The sequence below is a fragment of the Lonchura striata genome, chromosome 7 (genome assembly GCF_050655825.1).
Source record: "Lonchura striata isolate lonStrDom1 chromosome 7, ASM5065582v1, whole genome shotgun sequence".
Taxonomy (NCBI): domain Eukaryota; kingdom Metazoa; phylum Chordata; class Aves; order Passeriformes; family Estrildidae; genus Lonchura; species Lonchura striata.
The window spans coordinates 30,457,935-30,473,962 of record NC_140709.1 but is presented as its reverse complement, the minus strand read 5'-3'; the positions used below and the strand labels follow the sequence as shown (position 1 = coordinate 30,473,962).

The window sequence follows — 16,028 nt, the reverse complement described above, 5'->3', positions numbered from 1 at the left end:
TGTAGAAATTTTGCTTGGTCTTCCTCTTAAAGGGTGGAAGTCTCCATGCTTTAGATCTTTCACTTGATCTAGTAAACTTTATGTTGAAAGGATTAATTGACTTACGATTCCTTTGTCGTACTGTTCATGGCCAACAATGCAGCAGTAACATTTCTGGTCATCCAGGACAGGAGCCAGGCCAGGTGTTTTCAGTTATTCCCTCTTGTTAATTCACTGTTCTGTGGCGCTGCCTGACCCACTAATATTCACTAGTGCTATTCTAATCTGGTCTTCTTTATTAGGTGTACAAGAACTTCTCTTGCTGGCACAATTTATGAATTTATGGATGTCCATGAAAGGTCTTCTTAAACCAAAAAAAGTGGAATCAGCCAACTTTAGCTCTTAAGTCTTGTGAAGGATAATTAAATTCTCACTTGATATTTTGGGTGTCTTTTCAGTGATGTGCTTAATTCTGTTGTTTCCAAAAGCAAAAAGTGTGTTAATTCATTGGTACCAGAAGAAATTGGAAACCGCAGGTGGAAGTAAGCATGGCCAAGGTCACTGTAGTGAAGCTTTGGTGCTCAGTTTTCTCTCTTCTTCCCAGTTTATACCTTCTGAAATCAACATAATCATCCCCCAAATAAAGGGATGGGGTAAATATACCCATACCAATGTGGGTATTAGGCAAAGGAGAAGACATAACAAGAAATTGTTAGTGAGTAGCTCTTGAGATCAGCTCCTCTTCTGCCAGGCTCATCTATTTGTGCAGGCACACATGGGAAGGGGCAGGGAAGCTCTCCAGTCACAACATTGTCATCTGAGCACTGGTGAAGCTTCAGCATTAGGCACTGTAGGGTCTTCTGTGTTGAAAAATGTAGGATGATCTGTTCTTCAGGGATATCTGTGACAGCAGTATTGTCTGGGTCCATCCTAGTACCTGTTCTTGATGCTTCACATCAGGCTTTTTTTCCTGGAAGTGTCTTCCAGCTAAAGAAGCATCCATTTCTGGGATTCTGTAGTCTAATACTGATGGAGTCAATGGCTCTCAATCTTGAGCTCTTATTTCTGGTTTTTGTTTTCTTTTCTTTTCTTTGTACCCCTTGAACTCAGTTCATCATTAGTATTGGTTTTATCTGCTAGAAAGAGGAAATACAAACCCAGTCTGCTTCTCACAACATTTCCTGCTGTCCTGCTCCTGATGATGGCACTGAAAAGGAGAAACTGCCCCATCCATGCATCCTGGGTAGTCTTTATGATACTATGTAATATTTTGGAGTAAAATTGAGTTGGTATGTCCTGATTCCTGGGGGAGAGGCTTGTGGGGGAAGGATCCAATTACACTTTGCTTTGTGTGACCCAGTCTCCACCTCTGGAGATCAGGTTCTGGAGTCAAGATTAGTGCATGGTTGTTTCTTGTTCCTGTATCAGGAGAGAGAGCTGGGAGTAGGGCAGTTCAGGAACATGGCTGGCCAAAACAGTTTGTCTCACCCTGGGGGGTTTGCACATCTCAGGAGTGGAATGGCTGGGCATGCTCTTTGGGAAGGAATTTCAGTTGCAAAAGGTAAGTAGATGTTTCACTTACTCTAGGAAATTTTGTTTAATTACTTAACTCTTAATTAATCATAATTAAATAGTCTTATCTGTAATTTAAACAGCATCAGTTTACTCATAGTTCAGAGTTAATCAATAGTCAGAACTGTAAATAACAAGGCATTACAAATTCCCAGTGTGTGTTACCATGAAACAGGGTTTCTGCTTCTGTCACTTGCTGTCATCAAGGGCTGTTCTGTATTTCAGGCACTTGAGTAAAACCAAACATAGCATGAAGCAGCCTAGACCTATGGTATCACAAACTACATTGCAAACATAATTTATTTCAAATTTAATTTACAGGATTCTAAATCTCATTTAGCATTTAAAAATTAGAATAATTAAATGTAATAATCGCTGAGCATGCACTGGCTGAATTAATTGTAGAACTGAGCTCAGTCCTATCTGTAACTCTTTATTCTGTATGAGTCAAAGAATATTTTTGGACAGTTGAAGAGCTTGCACCTCCTGCCTAATAGTGTTTAGGATGAATTCACAGGTATAGAGAGATATGTTGTTTTGAGGACTACATGTGTTACAAACTCCTTCTAGAAATTTGTGTCCACTTGATGGCCATCTTATGAGAAACAGGTTGGTTCTGGGAGAGATGATTTCTGTCTTTCATGGCTCCAAATGTGATTGGAGGAAAAGTACCTTCTGCTCACTGTTACTGCTTCCTGTATCCTTAAGATTTTAAAATTTTATGCAAACTAGTACAGTAACAGAGAAGAAAAAAAGGTACTCTTAAGGTATTGTGCTCATTTTTAGTAAATACCATTTTTAGATGCTTTTGAATACCTCCATTAATTTAAAGTATTTTGACAAAACAAAACAAAACAAAGGCTTCAGGCAGAGATGGATGAAGAAATGCAGTTTACTGTAACATATGGTTTCAGTGCTCTAATTATTTGCAATTTTGGGTGGCATAATCCAGTACTTATCCCAAAAAGGCTTGAATCAGAGGGAAATGTGAATGATGGAAATCCATTTGATGCCAGTAGAGGAAACCACCTCTGCTCAGCCTTCCCTGCAGGAAAGCTGCACTTCTCCTTTAGTGGCCTTAGCCCATCTGTTTGCCAGTGAAGCAGGCTGACAGTTGTTCTTAGGTTGAAGAAAGGATCCTGGTGTCAAGACAAACCTTGGGTGTATCTGCTTGGTTTAATTATTTCTTACATACAAATGCATGCACAGCTTCTGTGACAAGTTCCAAGATTGAACTACCTGTACAGGCTTGTTTCAATGTTCATGAACTGAACCTAGTCATAACTCTTGCTCCATTTTTGGATCTTAAACAGACACTTGTAGGACCATTGAAAACTTTTTATTGTCAGTGTCTACCAGCTAGTTCAAAACTGTAGAAAGTCAGAAGGAGAAAATTACTAGCTTTATTCTAAAAGATTGGATTTGGAATTGAAACAATGTGAGTAGTTGAACTGCAAGGAAATATTTCAATACCTACTGGGATTTTGCCCAGCTTTAAATAAAAGTAATAACTAACCGGTGTGCTGGCTTGCCTGAGGGTTTTGCACCTCTAACAGCACAGTTGGTTTAGAGCTGCTTTGTGTTTGGATACATGAAAATACAGCCTCTTGTGTGCCTGCAGTCTAGACATCACTCATGGGAGAAGCAGTTTTCAGTATTTCAGAACATGCACGGGCTGTGTTTGAGCAGGGCTCCTGGAAATTGGAGTGAGGAATAAATAAGTGCTTTTGTTAGTCAGTTAGTTTGATATCAACAGCACAAACTGTATGGATAATTGCTGTGCAGACAGCATTTCAAGTTAGTTCCACCAGGGAGACTCCAGAAATAAACTCCGTGGTAGCAGCTTTGAAAATCACTTGTGGCAGCTTTGAGTCCAAAAATAAACACTGCACCCACTGCTGGTAAAACTGAAAGACCCTGGGTATCGTCCTGTGTGCCCAGCTGTGAAGAGGGAGGACCTTGCACCATCTAGAGGAAAAGAAAGGATAGTCAAAGGGTTAGAAAAGAAACTGGGGGAAAAACCTGACAAAAATCTCATTTCCTGTGTCAGTTTTAAAACACAGCAGAGCATATTCTAAAGTTATTTTTGCACTTTCGTTACATTACATGAGGAAACAGGATCAGTAGTGCAGAAAATAGCCTAAAGAGGCGGTGGAAGTTGTCAAGAAGAAATGTAAGTTTTATGGAACTAGTATCATCTGTATTTTCAAATATATCAATATTTCAATGTGTGTAGGTAATACGCATTAATTTATTCACACATCTTCTAATTATGTATAGTGTAGTGGGAACAAAGACTCTTCAAAGGAATTCTAAGTTTGTAACTTCTCAAGATCCTTGTATTTGAAGTCAGGGCAGGAGGCTCTGTCAGAGGCAGTTGATGTTGGGTTGCTGTAGAGCTGCATGGGGTTATTTCATCACTTACTGAAAGCCTCACTTTAGTGTGCTTCAGGAAGTTATTTAGAGAAATTACCTGTACTTGTGGAACTGAGTTTTATGTAGAATAAGGGAATGTTGAGGTTTAATCCAGAGGCTGCTTTGACTGCCTTCAAGGACTGTCCATCCCTAAAAATATTCATGGACACAATCTCACTAGCAAGCTCTGAGACCACTTCAGAGCCAATCCTCCCCTGGGTGGACATCCAACCTAGTCTGGGATTCATTTAGTGAATAAATCATGGCACTTAGTCTGGGACTTGTGTCCTGACAGGCAGCTGGCACTGGAGAGGGGCAGACAGGGCAGATCCTGGCTGTGAAATTGAGGTGATGCTAGGCTGGGCTTGGAGGGCATAGAGGTTGGTTGGGTATTTGTCTATAGTTCAGTCTTAGTTTTGACTTTGTAAAATATGTGCTTTACTTACCCTTAGGTAATAAGTTCCACTTTATTTCATGAGAAACAAAGCAGAAGCTCAATTTTAAAAGCAGGCTTTTGACTGAGATTTCTTTTCCTATGAAGTACAACTTACCTTCATATTGAACAATGGTGTTTTAAAGGAAGACTATGGCTGTCTCCCTCAGACCTGAATTTTTTTCCCAACAATAGCCTTGTATGTAGACACTGGAGAGTGGATTCCAGGTTATAGAAAAATTAAATGTAAATGCAAAACTGGCCTATTTGTAAAATAAGTGATCCTGTCTAATGTGTGAAGACATGTCGTCAGACAATGTCTAATGTCTGTGTTCCACTTTTAGAGCCATCCCTGGTTTAATTTTGTCCTTTTAGGGACTACTTGCATTCTAGTTTCAGAGTTGAAACACCAAAATTCATTTTGTGCAAGTTTGGGGTTTTTTTTCTGTTTGTTTTTACTTTATTTTGAAATCCTACATGCCAGGAAAAAGTGATATAGAGGCTGTGCTCCAGTGTAGGTGAGTTAGAAGTTCAGTGTGTAAAAACTGGATGACTAAATGGTTTGCTTTGTGCTCTGGGTTTGCTTTTCGTGGTATCTGTAGGTTAGCACTGCTGTTTCAGAGTTTATATTGGCATCCTGGGTTTCAGGGATTGTTTTCCATTGATAAAATAAGCATCCAAAAATCCACAGTTCTTCCGAAGAGCAGGAGGAGGGATTGCTTTCTGCTGCATACCCTGGTGACCCTCATCAGGAGGTCAGCTTTAGGAAAAGCAGCTGAACAGTGCTCCCGTGAAAAAAGTGAGTTCCTGTTGATTTTGGAGCTTTTATTACTTTAATCACTCGTGACTGGCGTACGCTCTTTGCTCCTGCCTTCCTTGTCGGTGGCAGAGGACGGGAGAAGGTGAGTGCCGCTGTGAGCGCGGCGCGCTGGCCGGGCGCTCACCTTGGGCAGATTAAGGATCTATTTTCTGCGCCTCCAGCTAATGCCCGCTGAGCCGGCTGGGCTGTGCCCGCTGCGGAGCTGGCATGTGTCCCCTGCCAGGCGGGGACACGGCACCCAGGCTGGCTGGAGGGAGCGCCGTGCCGCTTGGAAATGCCACCCGAGGGATCTCCCCCTGCAGCTGGGCTGTGTCACCCTGGGCGCGGGTGCCCCGGGAGGCAGCCGGGCTGTCACAGGAGCACAACAGATGAGCTGTGCTCAGCGCCAGGGGGGTTGGTGGCACAAAGTGTGCCTCTCCTTGGGGACACTTCCAGACAGAGCTGCAGGACTGCATTCCGATGGCTGTGTGGCTCTCCTAGGGCTGGGATCTTAGCTGGGAGAACATAACCCAGAGCCCTGCTTACCTGGGACCCATCCTGAGGTCCCAGTGCATCAGGCCCTGGGGCTGGTGTGACAGTCATGTGCCATTAGGCACTGAAATTTAAATCCCAATTTATCTCTGCACCTCTGTGCCATGCAGGGGAATGTTTATAACTTTGTTCTTCAAGCCAGTTGGCCAGAAGGGCAGGGTTCCCTAAGAGGAAGCGTTGCATCCCATTTTAAGCACAAAATGGGATGTGAGACAAGAACGTGGTGCACGTGTTCTCTCAACTAGCTCTACTCTCTCTTTTCAACTCCTCTTCTTGTATTTGAAAGTCTCCTGTCAGCACACTTGGTCTAGTGCACAGTAGAGTTCACATACAGCAAAATTCCTTAGCAACAATATCCATTCAAACCTTTTTTTCTCAATATTTCAGAATATTGAGAAAATATCTCAACATTTTGAGTAGGCTCTTCAGAAGGCTAACTTGTGGCGTTATTCCTAAATATTGTGGAAAGAGCATTGGAAAGTTTAGGGGAGTTGTTTATTTATCTTTGTTTGGCTTGCCTTGAGCAGCACTATTATAAACTATAGAGCTTGACTATATTGCTCAGCCACCTGGAGAAACATAAAGTTGGAAGTGATACTTTTTTTTCAGAATGTTAATTCTGTAATGTTTTCAAAGAAATTATAGAGGGCGGAGCATTCTCAGGAAGCAGGACACGGTAGGAAATTAAAATCCAGATTCACTGACCTTTTTAGCTAAGAGCTTCTCATGGAATTAATCCAGCTTTGAGCTAAATTAATTTTTTCTGAAGGATTTGCTTTCTGTACATGCACAGCTGTTTGGCTTGTCTCCTGACCCAAGTGCAGGGCAGGGCAGAGGCTCTCCCTGCCCTGCTGGAGGCTTTGCAGCGAGCAGAGCAGGACAGAGCCCTGTGGTGACAGGGACACGTGGGCAAGGACAGAGCACAGTGCTGGTGTGCTCAGCTGCTTGTGCTCGGCTCCTCCTTGAGGTTTGGTTCTTCTGCATTAATGGTGAAGGCAGTGGGCAGAAGGTGTCAGGCCACTCTCCCTTCACCACGAGACCATAGCAGTTCATTTCCATCTCTAGGCTTCAGTTTCCCATCTTGGTGACATTAACTATGTCAGTGTGCTGTCTCTGAAGTGTTTGGAGAGGTGTTCTGTGGATGGCATTAGAGCTAGGCAGTGGTAGATACCCTTCAGGTAAAAAAAATCCTCTAAAAACTGGTCTCTGTTAAGAGAGGAGTGATTCTATCTCAGTCCTGTGTGGGCATTTGCTGTTAGCCATCGTGAGATTATTTAAACAAGTCTGGATTTGGGTATGCAGCTCAGTTAGGAAAGACTGTTTTGTTACAAATACTCCACCAAGGCAATTCCCACATTCCAGCCAAGCCTTTCAGATCAGTTAGATGATGTTGACATTTCACTTGCAGTAAGTAACTTCATCATATTAATACTGAAGTTAAACTTTTTTTTTTTTTTTAATTTAGTTTTTCCAGTTGGTGCACTGAGAAATTGAAAACCAGCCCTAAAGCTCTCATGTCATGCCCAAGTCCTTTGTGCTTGCAGAGAAAGGGGGAACAGCCATGCACTCTCTGTGTGCTGGGCCACGTGCTCCCCCACTGCAGTGCCTCTGTCCCTGTGCATCCGCTCACGTCAGCACTGCTGCTTCAAGGAGGATTCTCTGACACTTTCACCACAACCAGGCTCAGGAGATGTTCAAAATAACTGCCATAGGAAGCTTTGGACTAGGAGTCACTTGGAAACTGATTTTCACTTTGTAACTGGCTGTGTGGCTCACTCAGTTTGTCCGTTTGGGGTTTTGGAATGGTGTTTTTGCTCTTTTACTTTTTGCCTTTTCGTCCCCCGTGTTTATCTGAAGTATCTGCTGTAGCACTGTGACTTCCTGCTGCTCTCAACTCCAGCTGTTTCCTTGCTTTAACTTGACCTCAGTGCAATTCTTGAGCAACCACAGTCTTGATTTTTCTTTCTTGAGCTCCTCACATCCTGACCCACAGTCTCACAGAACCATTAATTGGAGAGGTACCTCTGGAGACATCGGTCATTTGGCCACCTTTGATGTGAAGCAGGACTTGGATCCTTCATAGCTTTGTCCAGCTGAGTCCAAGACCTCTAACACCTGCTAACCTGATGGTGAAACTGTGTTTCTGATTTCTACCATTGAGTGACATGAGTAACATTTCCTTGCTGGTTTCCCTGCCTAGATAATAAGGATTACACCCAGTGTTCAGGGAAGAGTGCTGTACAGAGAGGGTCTCATGTAGCTGAGTGAGCAGTGCTCTGTGTTGTTGGTGTGGTGAGGAGAGAGCTGCCAAGTCCCTCTGCTTCAGTGCATGCAGGTTTTCTGTCGTTTGACAAATGTGCAACAGTTTCTGCTCTGGGTTTGATCCTGCCATGCAGCTGTATGGCAGTGAGATCCATCCAGCTTTTATAAAGCAAAGGGAATCCAATCCCTTCCCCTTTTATTGTGTTTTCATAGTTAGGGAAGTGCGTGCAGTAGCAAAAGGTTGTGAAAAACAAACTTTGTGTTTCTAAACATTAGGGAAGTTTGCGTTCACCAGTGCAGTTACTGAAACACCAACACGGTATGTTCATGAACCACTTGGTGAGAAACTCACTGGCACAGTCTCTAAACACTTAAATTAGTTGTCTTGTGCCCTACTTAGTTTGAATGGCTAGAGCTCATCTGTCATGTTCACTATTTTTTTTCTCTCCTACACTTAAAAATCCCACAATCGTATGTTTGCTGCTGCCACTTCAGAGTTTCTTTTGCCTTCTGATTTTTTTTTATTTTTTTTTTTATTTTTTTTTGCAATGAAACCTGTTATTTCAAAGTAGTACTGAGTTTTGAATTTGTACTTGACCTTGTGGCAGCCTAAGTGAGATTCTGCACAGATACAAAGCTTATGGCAGTAAGTGCTGTTCACTTAGTAAGCTTTTCTCACTGTAAATGACAGCCTCTTACATAATGCTTTAGTATATATGCTGCTGAGATTAATATTCTCTTCAAGCTAAGGAAGACCCATAAGAGGCTTGCGGAGGTGGTACATTCTTACTTTGAATTCAAAGTGTATTTTGTGTTTGCAGATTCCTAAATTTTATTGAATTCATTTTTTACATGAACTCAATAAAACTTTTGTTTTTTATGGCTGCCTTCCAAGCAGTTTCATTTCATACCTTATGAAGTTTGGTAGTTTTTTGGCCTCCGGGTCTATGCTGCTGCTACAGAAGGGTGCAGCTGTGGGGTCAAGGTGTGTTTGGTTGGTAGCAAATCCAGCCTAATTCTCCCATAAAATCATTGAAGTCTCTCTAGAAGCAGGAAGAAGTTGTCCCAAAAGGATTTTTTTCAGCTATGATGGCCACACTTGGCTTATTTTAGTTTGAGTTCACCTTTGACCAGGTTTTGATAATTACTCTGCTAATAATTTTCCCACTGAATTTGTTGTGTTTCTCCTGCTTTTTGTATCCCATGACTTTTAATATTGGACACAGAACAAATTTCCTTCTGAGGTAAACAAGCAGAGATCTTTTTGTCTGGACTTGAATTTGTTTTTGTTTTGATTTCTCAAGAAGTTCAGTTTTAAAGTAAAGTAACCTTTGATTTTACTTTATCTTAAGGAAGAAGCAGCTTTGATCTCTCCCAGATTGCTGAGAGATGTAATCTAAGGTGATTGTGTTACGAAGCTTCAGAAATCTCCAGATTACATTTTGTTACATCTTTATAGAAAACAAAAATAACTTTTTAGCAAAACATTGAGCTGAATCCAGGATTCTGGGTTCTGACTGCACTTGGAAAGTTGTTTTTTGAAGACAAGAATGTGCGCTATTTTTATTTTATTACTTTAATATATATTTGCATTTCCCAGAAACATCAAGACGGCCAGCCAAAATGGTCAGTTACCTCTGAAATGGGTTTTGTGTAAGACAGTGTGTCCTTTGCTCATCTCAGACCCTGAAAAGAGAGAGTATTCATCACCTGCAGGACCTGAAACGGGGGAGCGCCGCCAGCCTGGTCTGCCTGCGGCCCCGGCGGGTTCTCCCTCCCAGGAGGGAGTCCTGCAGACCTGCATCTCACAGCTCCAGAGGAGCTGCAGGGTTTGGGGGTGTCTGTGTCCCCCTTGTGTTTCTATCCTGGCCTTGGTGCCTCCTTCTCCTTCGCTCTCTTTGCCTCAGTGCATATTTGAGGTGTGAAAAACAAGGAGCAGTTGCACAGCTTTGGTTTGGACGAGGAGCAGATGTTGGCTCATCTGTGGCCCTGTGAAAATGTGCCAGTGTTCCTGCAGAAATCCGTGGGAGACTTGCTTGTGGGTGGGGATTTCTCATTTTGTTTGTTTCTCCTCCTTGTTGTAGAAGGTCAGTGCAGCACCAGCTCCCTCTTTTATCTCTGTTACTTGGCTGGTGGCAGCGACAGAGCTTTGTAGGCTCAAAAAGCAAAGCAGCATTTAGAAAGTTTACTGGAAAATTACTGTGAAATGGTGCTTAGAAGTGGCTGTGTCGGTTCATGAAAGAAGCTGATATGGATACTTAAAACCATCTAGCGTGTCATTTTTGGCGCTTGTTAAAACCTGCAGAGTTGTTATAGTCAGGATGTGTTAAAAATATGCATGGGACAAGGTCGGTATACCCTGACAGTATAATTTCTTAATAGAATAATTAATAAAGCTGAGAAAAAGCACTACTTACAAGAGATTTTACCTGTCTCATGCTTTAAGCCCGTATTTATCTAAAAAAATCCAACTTTATCTGTCTGGGAACTTTGCTTATTATGTAACAGAACTGCTTAAAATGGTTTATTTGAGCAAAAGTTTGTGTATGCAAAAGTGTTGTATGTATGCAAGGATTATCTGTAATACATAGAAAAAAGGGTAACATTTAAATAGATGTCTGCTGACAGATTTCTCCTGGCATTAGGAATCTTTATAGGTATTATTAAAAATAATCTTACTTTTCCAGAGTGAGTTTGCCATTTGAGGAGTACTTTTCCAGAGTGAGTTTGCCATTTGAGTTTTATAAATTGTGCAGAGCGATGGTGTCTGTGCAATTCAATACTTGGGTGTCATTGGGCAGCTGAAGAGAGAAACATGGTTTGCCCATAGAGCAAGGGTCATATTTTTTGCCACAACAGAGCAGAAATTAATTGCTCTTAGTTCTTTTACTGTCCTTAACAACTTCAGCCATGGAAAGACAGACCTTGCAGTACAGGTAGCAAAGCAAGCTGTACTGCAGAATGTGGTCAGGCAAGGGGATACAATTCACCAGTTCATAAGCACTGGACCAACTGGCCCCACTGGGTTTTCTTTTTGATGGAAGGAGGTCAGTAAACTGGAACTTAATCTCTCTTTGTAGGTGAAGTCTGTGATAAATCTGCTGTTTGCTGCCTACACAGGGGACGTGTCTGCACTCCGGAGGTAAAAATCAGTGGGGGTTTGAGAATGGGAATGCTTGTTTGGTTCCTGCTGTTGTTGTTTATTTAGGGACATGCTCATGTTCCTAAATAAATAATGCACTGTGTCTGGGTTGGGACATTGACCTGTCTGAGCTAGAGATTGAAGATGTTCACCCAAAACACTCAAATTTAACCATCAAATCCTGAATCCCACTGTGTTCCATTTCTTTAACCATTTTTTTATAGCAATGGCAGAAAAATCCTGTCTGTACTCTCACCTGCTTTGATACTTAGTTCTGAAAATGCCACAAAAATTCAGGTTGGAAAATGTACATTTTTATTGGACAGGTTAGGACATCTAGCTTTGCTTTTTAAATCTGGAGGAGAATCTGGCATAATTTAAAGTAATAATGGTAGTAGACTAAATAAACATCAATTTGGCTAGAATATATGTAAATATAATTAGTGGGTGGGGAAATATATATAGTATAAATATGTATAGTTTAACTCTGCTATCCTAGGGCACCATAGTGTGAAGCAAGAACTCTCCCAATCCCTTAATGCTGCTTGGGATTTTCTCACCTGGTATAAATTTACTTTGCCTTATCTGGTTTAGCTTGTCCATGTACAGTTTTAAATCAGGTGTGTTGACTGTTATATTTTCTACAAAGAAGTTTTATTTTTATTTATGACAGCTAAAGAACAGAAAGGAAGTTAAGGCACTAAGCTGGTTTTCAAAGCTGAAGCCCCTTTCATTATGAGCAAAGACATGATGTGTTCGTGGTGCTGCCAGCATCCTCTTGTGGCAGGGTGGTGTCCTTCCATGCTACTTTTGTCATGTGCTTTAAATTGCCTAAGACTTGCCTCTGCAGTCTCTTTAATTGTATTTTATTTTGTCTTGTTTTTAAGGTTTGCTCTGTCAGGAATGGATATGGAGCAGAGAGACTACGACTCACGGACAGCCCTGCATGTGGCAGCTGCAGAAGGTACTGTCTCCTCACACAGCATTTGCTGTCTGTCTGTGTGCTTTAGCACATCCTTGCTGTCTCTGTGCATACCTGCTTCTATCTTTACATAAATGGATATATGTGCATGCACTCACAAAGCTGCTTTTCCTGTAGGACATGTGGATGTTGTTAAGTTTCTGCTGGAAGCGTGCAAAGTGAATCCTTTCCCCAAAGACAGGTGAGTGTTTTTACTGCTGGTTTGGAGGAAAGATGCTTCAGTAATGCTTCCCTAGTCCCCATGAGGAGAGGTGCCTGTCAAGTACGAGTGGAATATATTGATCCCGGCCACTGAAGCGGGGGAATGGGATCCTACTGGTTCTCTGTAGGTTCTGCAGACTGAGCAGGATTGAAAAATGAACCACTAAACCCATTATTTCAAAGGTTGTGCTCAGCTCAATGAAGTTCCACAGTTGCTGAACTGAGTGAGGTCTGTGTGCTGAACCGTTAGTACATAAAGAACTTGATTTGTGGTGCTTTTTGGCTCTGTGCTTAAAGTGCTGATCTTAAAAATACTGTGCTGCTTTTTGTAGGTGGAATAACACTCCTATGGATGAAGCTTTACATTTTGGACACCATGATGTTTTTAAAATCCTTCAAGAATATCAGGTCCAATACACGCCATCAGAGGATAACAACGATGGGAAGGAGAACCGAACGGTTCATAAAAATCTGGATGGCCTGCTATAATCATCTTCAGCTAGATCCTAAGAATCAAATCTCTTACCTATTTAATTGTGGTATGCATAAGTAATGAAGAGCGTGTGTGTTTCTATCTGATAGTGGTATATATTTTACAGAAGTCTCTGTTACTTCAGTGTTACGTTACAGGAGTTTCTATACGCACAGGACAAATCCAATCTCTTCAAAAGAAACAAAACCAACTAAGAATCTCCCTCCATAATGTGAGCAATATTACCTCATGCTGCATATAATTGATGTATAAAAATATTTAGCTGTTGTTGGCTTTACTGTGCACTACTTAATTTATTTTTGTGTTCTATGTGAACTCTAGTCTGTGGTCAGGAACTTTTCTGATGAATTTTTGTTTCTTTAGCCCTCTCTTTCCAGTATGGCCAGGATGAGCCAGAGTACTGTCAGGTATGAGCGTCAGTGAGGTCTTTTGAAAGCTGAGGATGCTGATGTAGATTTAGGCTGGGTGCGTTAAGTAAGGATCTGCACTTATCTTTGGGAAAAAATAGCAAAAAGAATTCCACACAACCTTGTTTACATAATATAAATAATCACCAAGTATGTAGGTGACACTTGTCAATGGTCTAGGCTTGTTCTTAGAGATAGTCTTGTCAGGGAGTGTGTTTTAAGGTTTGTTTGACCAAATGGTGTAGGGGAGTGTGACGTGTAGCTCCGGTGTGTAGTGGGGTTTTTGTCTGGGGAGCGTTTCTCTCAGTTCCCTTTGTCTTGCCTCCCTCCTCTCTCTCCATGTTCAGCTGCTAAAGTACTTCCCTGTGGCCGGGGAACGCGGGTGCTTCCACTCCGTGCAGGTGTTCCTTGCAGGTGTATTTGCACTACCCCTGGGGGGGCTGACGGCTGCTGCTCCTTCCTGCTGGCTGCACCAGGAGCCAGCCAGGGCAATGGAAGTGCTTGAAAGGCAAAGAACCAAACCAAATGCAATCTGAGCTCATTCAGGCTTGTGGTAAGGAACACGGATGGAGTGAAACAGCTTTAAGGAGCATAGAGCCAATCAAAACAGGAGCAGAGCAGGAGATAAGCCAGGTTTTGGGATATGTTCTCTTCTTGCACTGCCATCAACCAGGGAGCAGGATATTGCATCGCTGGGATTCCACTGGTGTAGGACGGGAGTTCAGCACCAGGAACACAAGTGAGTAAATGCCTTTTGTGGTGAATGGTGGCATGCATTGTCTTGCCACTGAAGCCAGCATGGCACGTGCCCTGTCATGGAAAATGTAGATGCAGGTATTTGTAGTTCACAGAAGTCCAACATTGCCACAGCTCCCTGTCCCATGTACAGTTGCTTCTGCCAGTAGTGTGGCACAAAACTTCAGAAGTGGCCTGTCACTTCAGATATTCACAACACACTACAGCTGTTGGACGTAGGCAAGGATTTTAGCACAAGAGTTTTAGGCAGGAATAATTTAGCACATGGAAAAGGAGATTGTGCTTGAGAATTGTATAGATGGTGATTTTTATTCTAGCACGTAGTGTACAAGTTATTAGTAGATCTCAGAGTTGAAATTTTGTGTTTTGGCACCAAAATCTCCTGAAATAATGCCCAAATTCTTCCTAGAATGGCCCAAGCACTTTATAAAGAAGATCTGAACTACATTACCCTCCTTCAGCAATGAGTACACTAAGGCTTGGAGAGAAGTAACTTCTCCAGAGCAACCCAGCAGGTCAGTTTAGTTGAGAATAAATCCTTTCAAGTTCCTGTACAGTCTCTTGTCGAAATGCCATACTGCCTCCCTGCAGGGAGGATGAGCTACATGGAAAAGTGCTTGGTACTCATCACAAGCAGTGACTGTCTTCATCATGGTGAAATCTTGAGGGAGTCTGAAAGTCTAAAGCCCCCAGATAGCATCTCGAAGCTGGCTGGCATGGTTATCAAACACTTTTTCTTAAGAATCTTCCTGTTCTTAAGCTGGTTTGGTTTGGTTTTTGGGTGTTTTTTTTGGTTGTTTTTTTTTTTTTTTTTCCTTGTTCTGCTGAAGATCAGCTATTTTTCTGAAGGCTTTTAACCCCTTCTCTTCACATCCTGTCTCACAGCCAACCCCATTATAAACAAGAACTAAATTAAATGGCCTCTGGCTCTTTGTTGAACCACATCAGTCACTGGGTAGCACAAGGCAACAGATTTATGGTCTTCAGTGTAAAGGAATATTTTCAGATGGATCCCAGTTCTAAAATTAAAAATTTCAGTGCTAATCTTTCCTATTTTGCCCCTATTACAACACATTCTGTAGCTTCTCAGAAAAATACCTGATTTAGATTAATTTGACTGACATTGTGTTGTTCAAACTGGCATTTTTAAACACAGGTATATTATATAGTACACATGATATAAACAAACCAAAACCAAAAGAAGGATTGTAACTGAGTTAACATTGAAGATCATAGCTGTCCCTAAACTTAATGCTTTCATACTGAGTGCTTTTAGCCAGTCCTAGCTTCAGTGCATTTTTGCTGGTTAGTTTTAGTATTTTCTCATTGTGAGAAGATGGATTATTTTGTAATGTCCAATTCAGCAATGCAGCTACTTAGACATGGCGTTATTTATAAATATAAATATATGCAGTACATTGGTTTGGCTGTTTATCATTCATGACACTGACATGTAGATTTTACAGTAAATAGCTTTTGGTTATCTTATCCAACGCTGACTTCCTTATGCTCCAAAGAAGATTCCCCCCACTCCTTTGTTTTTATGTCATATATGTTTCTTCTGTATCACAACCTAAAATCGTTCAGCTAACTTAATGCTTTGTACTCAGAAATATTGTGGTAGTCTTAGCATTAATTAGCCTTTGTGAACAAACTGTATTGTACCAGATTTTTCTTTGCTTCAGAGCTGGACTATCCGTGACTATACTTACTGGCAGTGTACTTCTGGTCATTGTAACTGACTGGGCTGATCTTGACTTTTAGATTCTGTATTGTGGGGACTAGACAGTGATGAATGTATTTCTAGCAGTTTCCCATGAATGAATCTAAACTTGAGCTGTACTGGTTCTGAAAATGAAAGTTATTTATTTTAAGAAATAAAATCCAGATAGTGTTGCTTTTTACAGCATAATAAATGGAAATACCAAGATGATGGTGGTACTGGTGAGTTTTACGGGTTATTTGTGGGACTGCCATTTAAATGAGTCTTGAACTGTGGGAAGGTTGTCCTGGAAAACCAACTCTGGTCCTTTCC

At 41.6% G+C, this 16,028-nt stretch overlaps 1 protein-coding gene across 1 annotated transcript in view; it reads left to right on the top strand.

Annotated features, from left to right (window-relative positions):
- Window positions 1-15,923, top strand: part of GLS (glutaminase) — a 61,780-nt gene extending 45,857 nt beyond the window's left edge. Inside the window, exons 15-18 of the mRNA XM_021531379.4 lie at window positions 11,093-11,154; window positions 12,042-12,118; window positions 12,254-12,317; window positions 12,670-15,923. Of these exons, the coding sequence (XP_021387054.3) occupies window positions 11,093-11,154; window positions 12,042-12,118; window positions 12,254-12,317; window positions 12,670-12,826 (360 nt within the window). The 3' untranslated portion in view covers window positions 12,827-15,923. The remainder of the gene's footprint in view (window positions 1-11,092; window positions 11,155-12,041; window positions 12,119-12,253; window positions 12,318-12,669) is intronic.
- The last annotated feature ends 105 nt before the right edge of the window (window positions 15,924-16,028 follow it).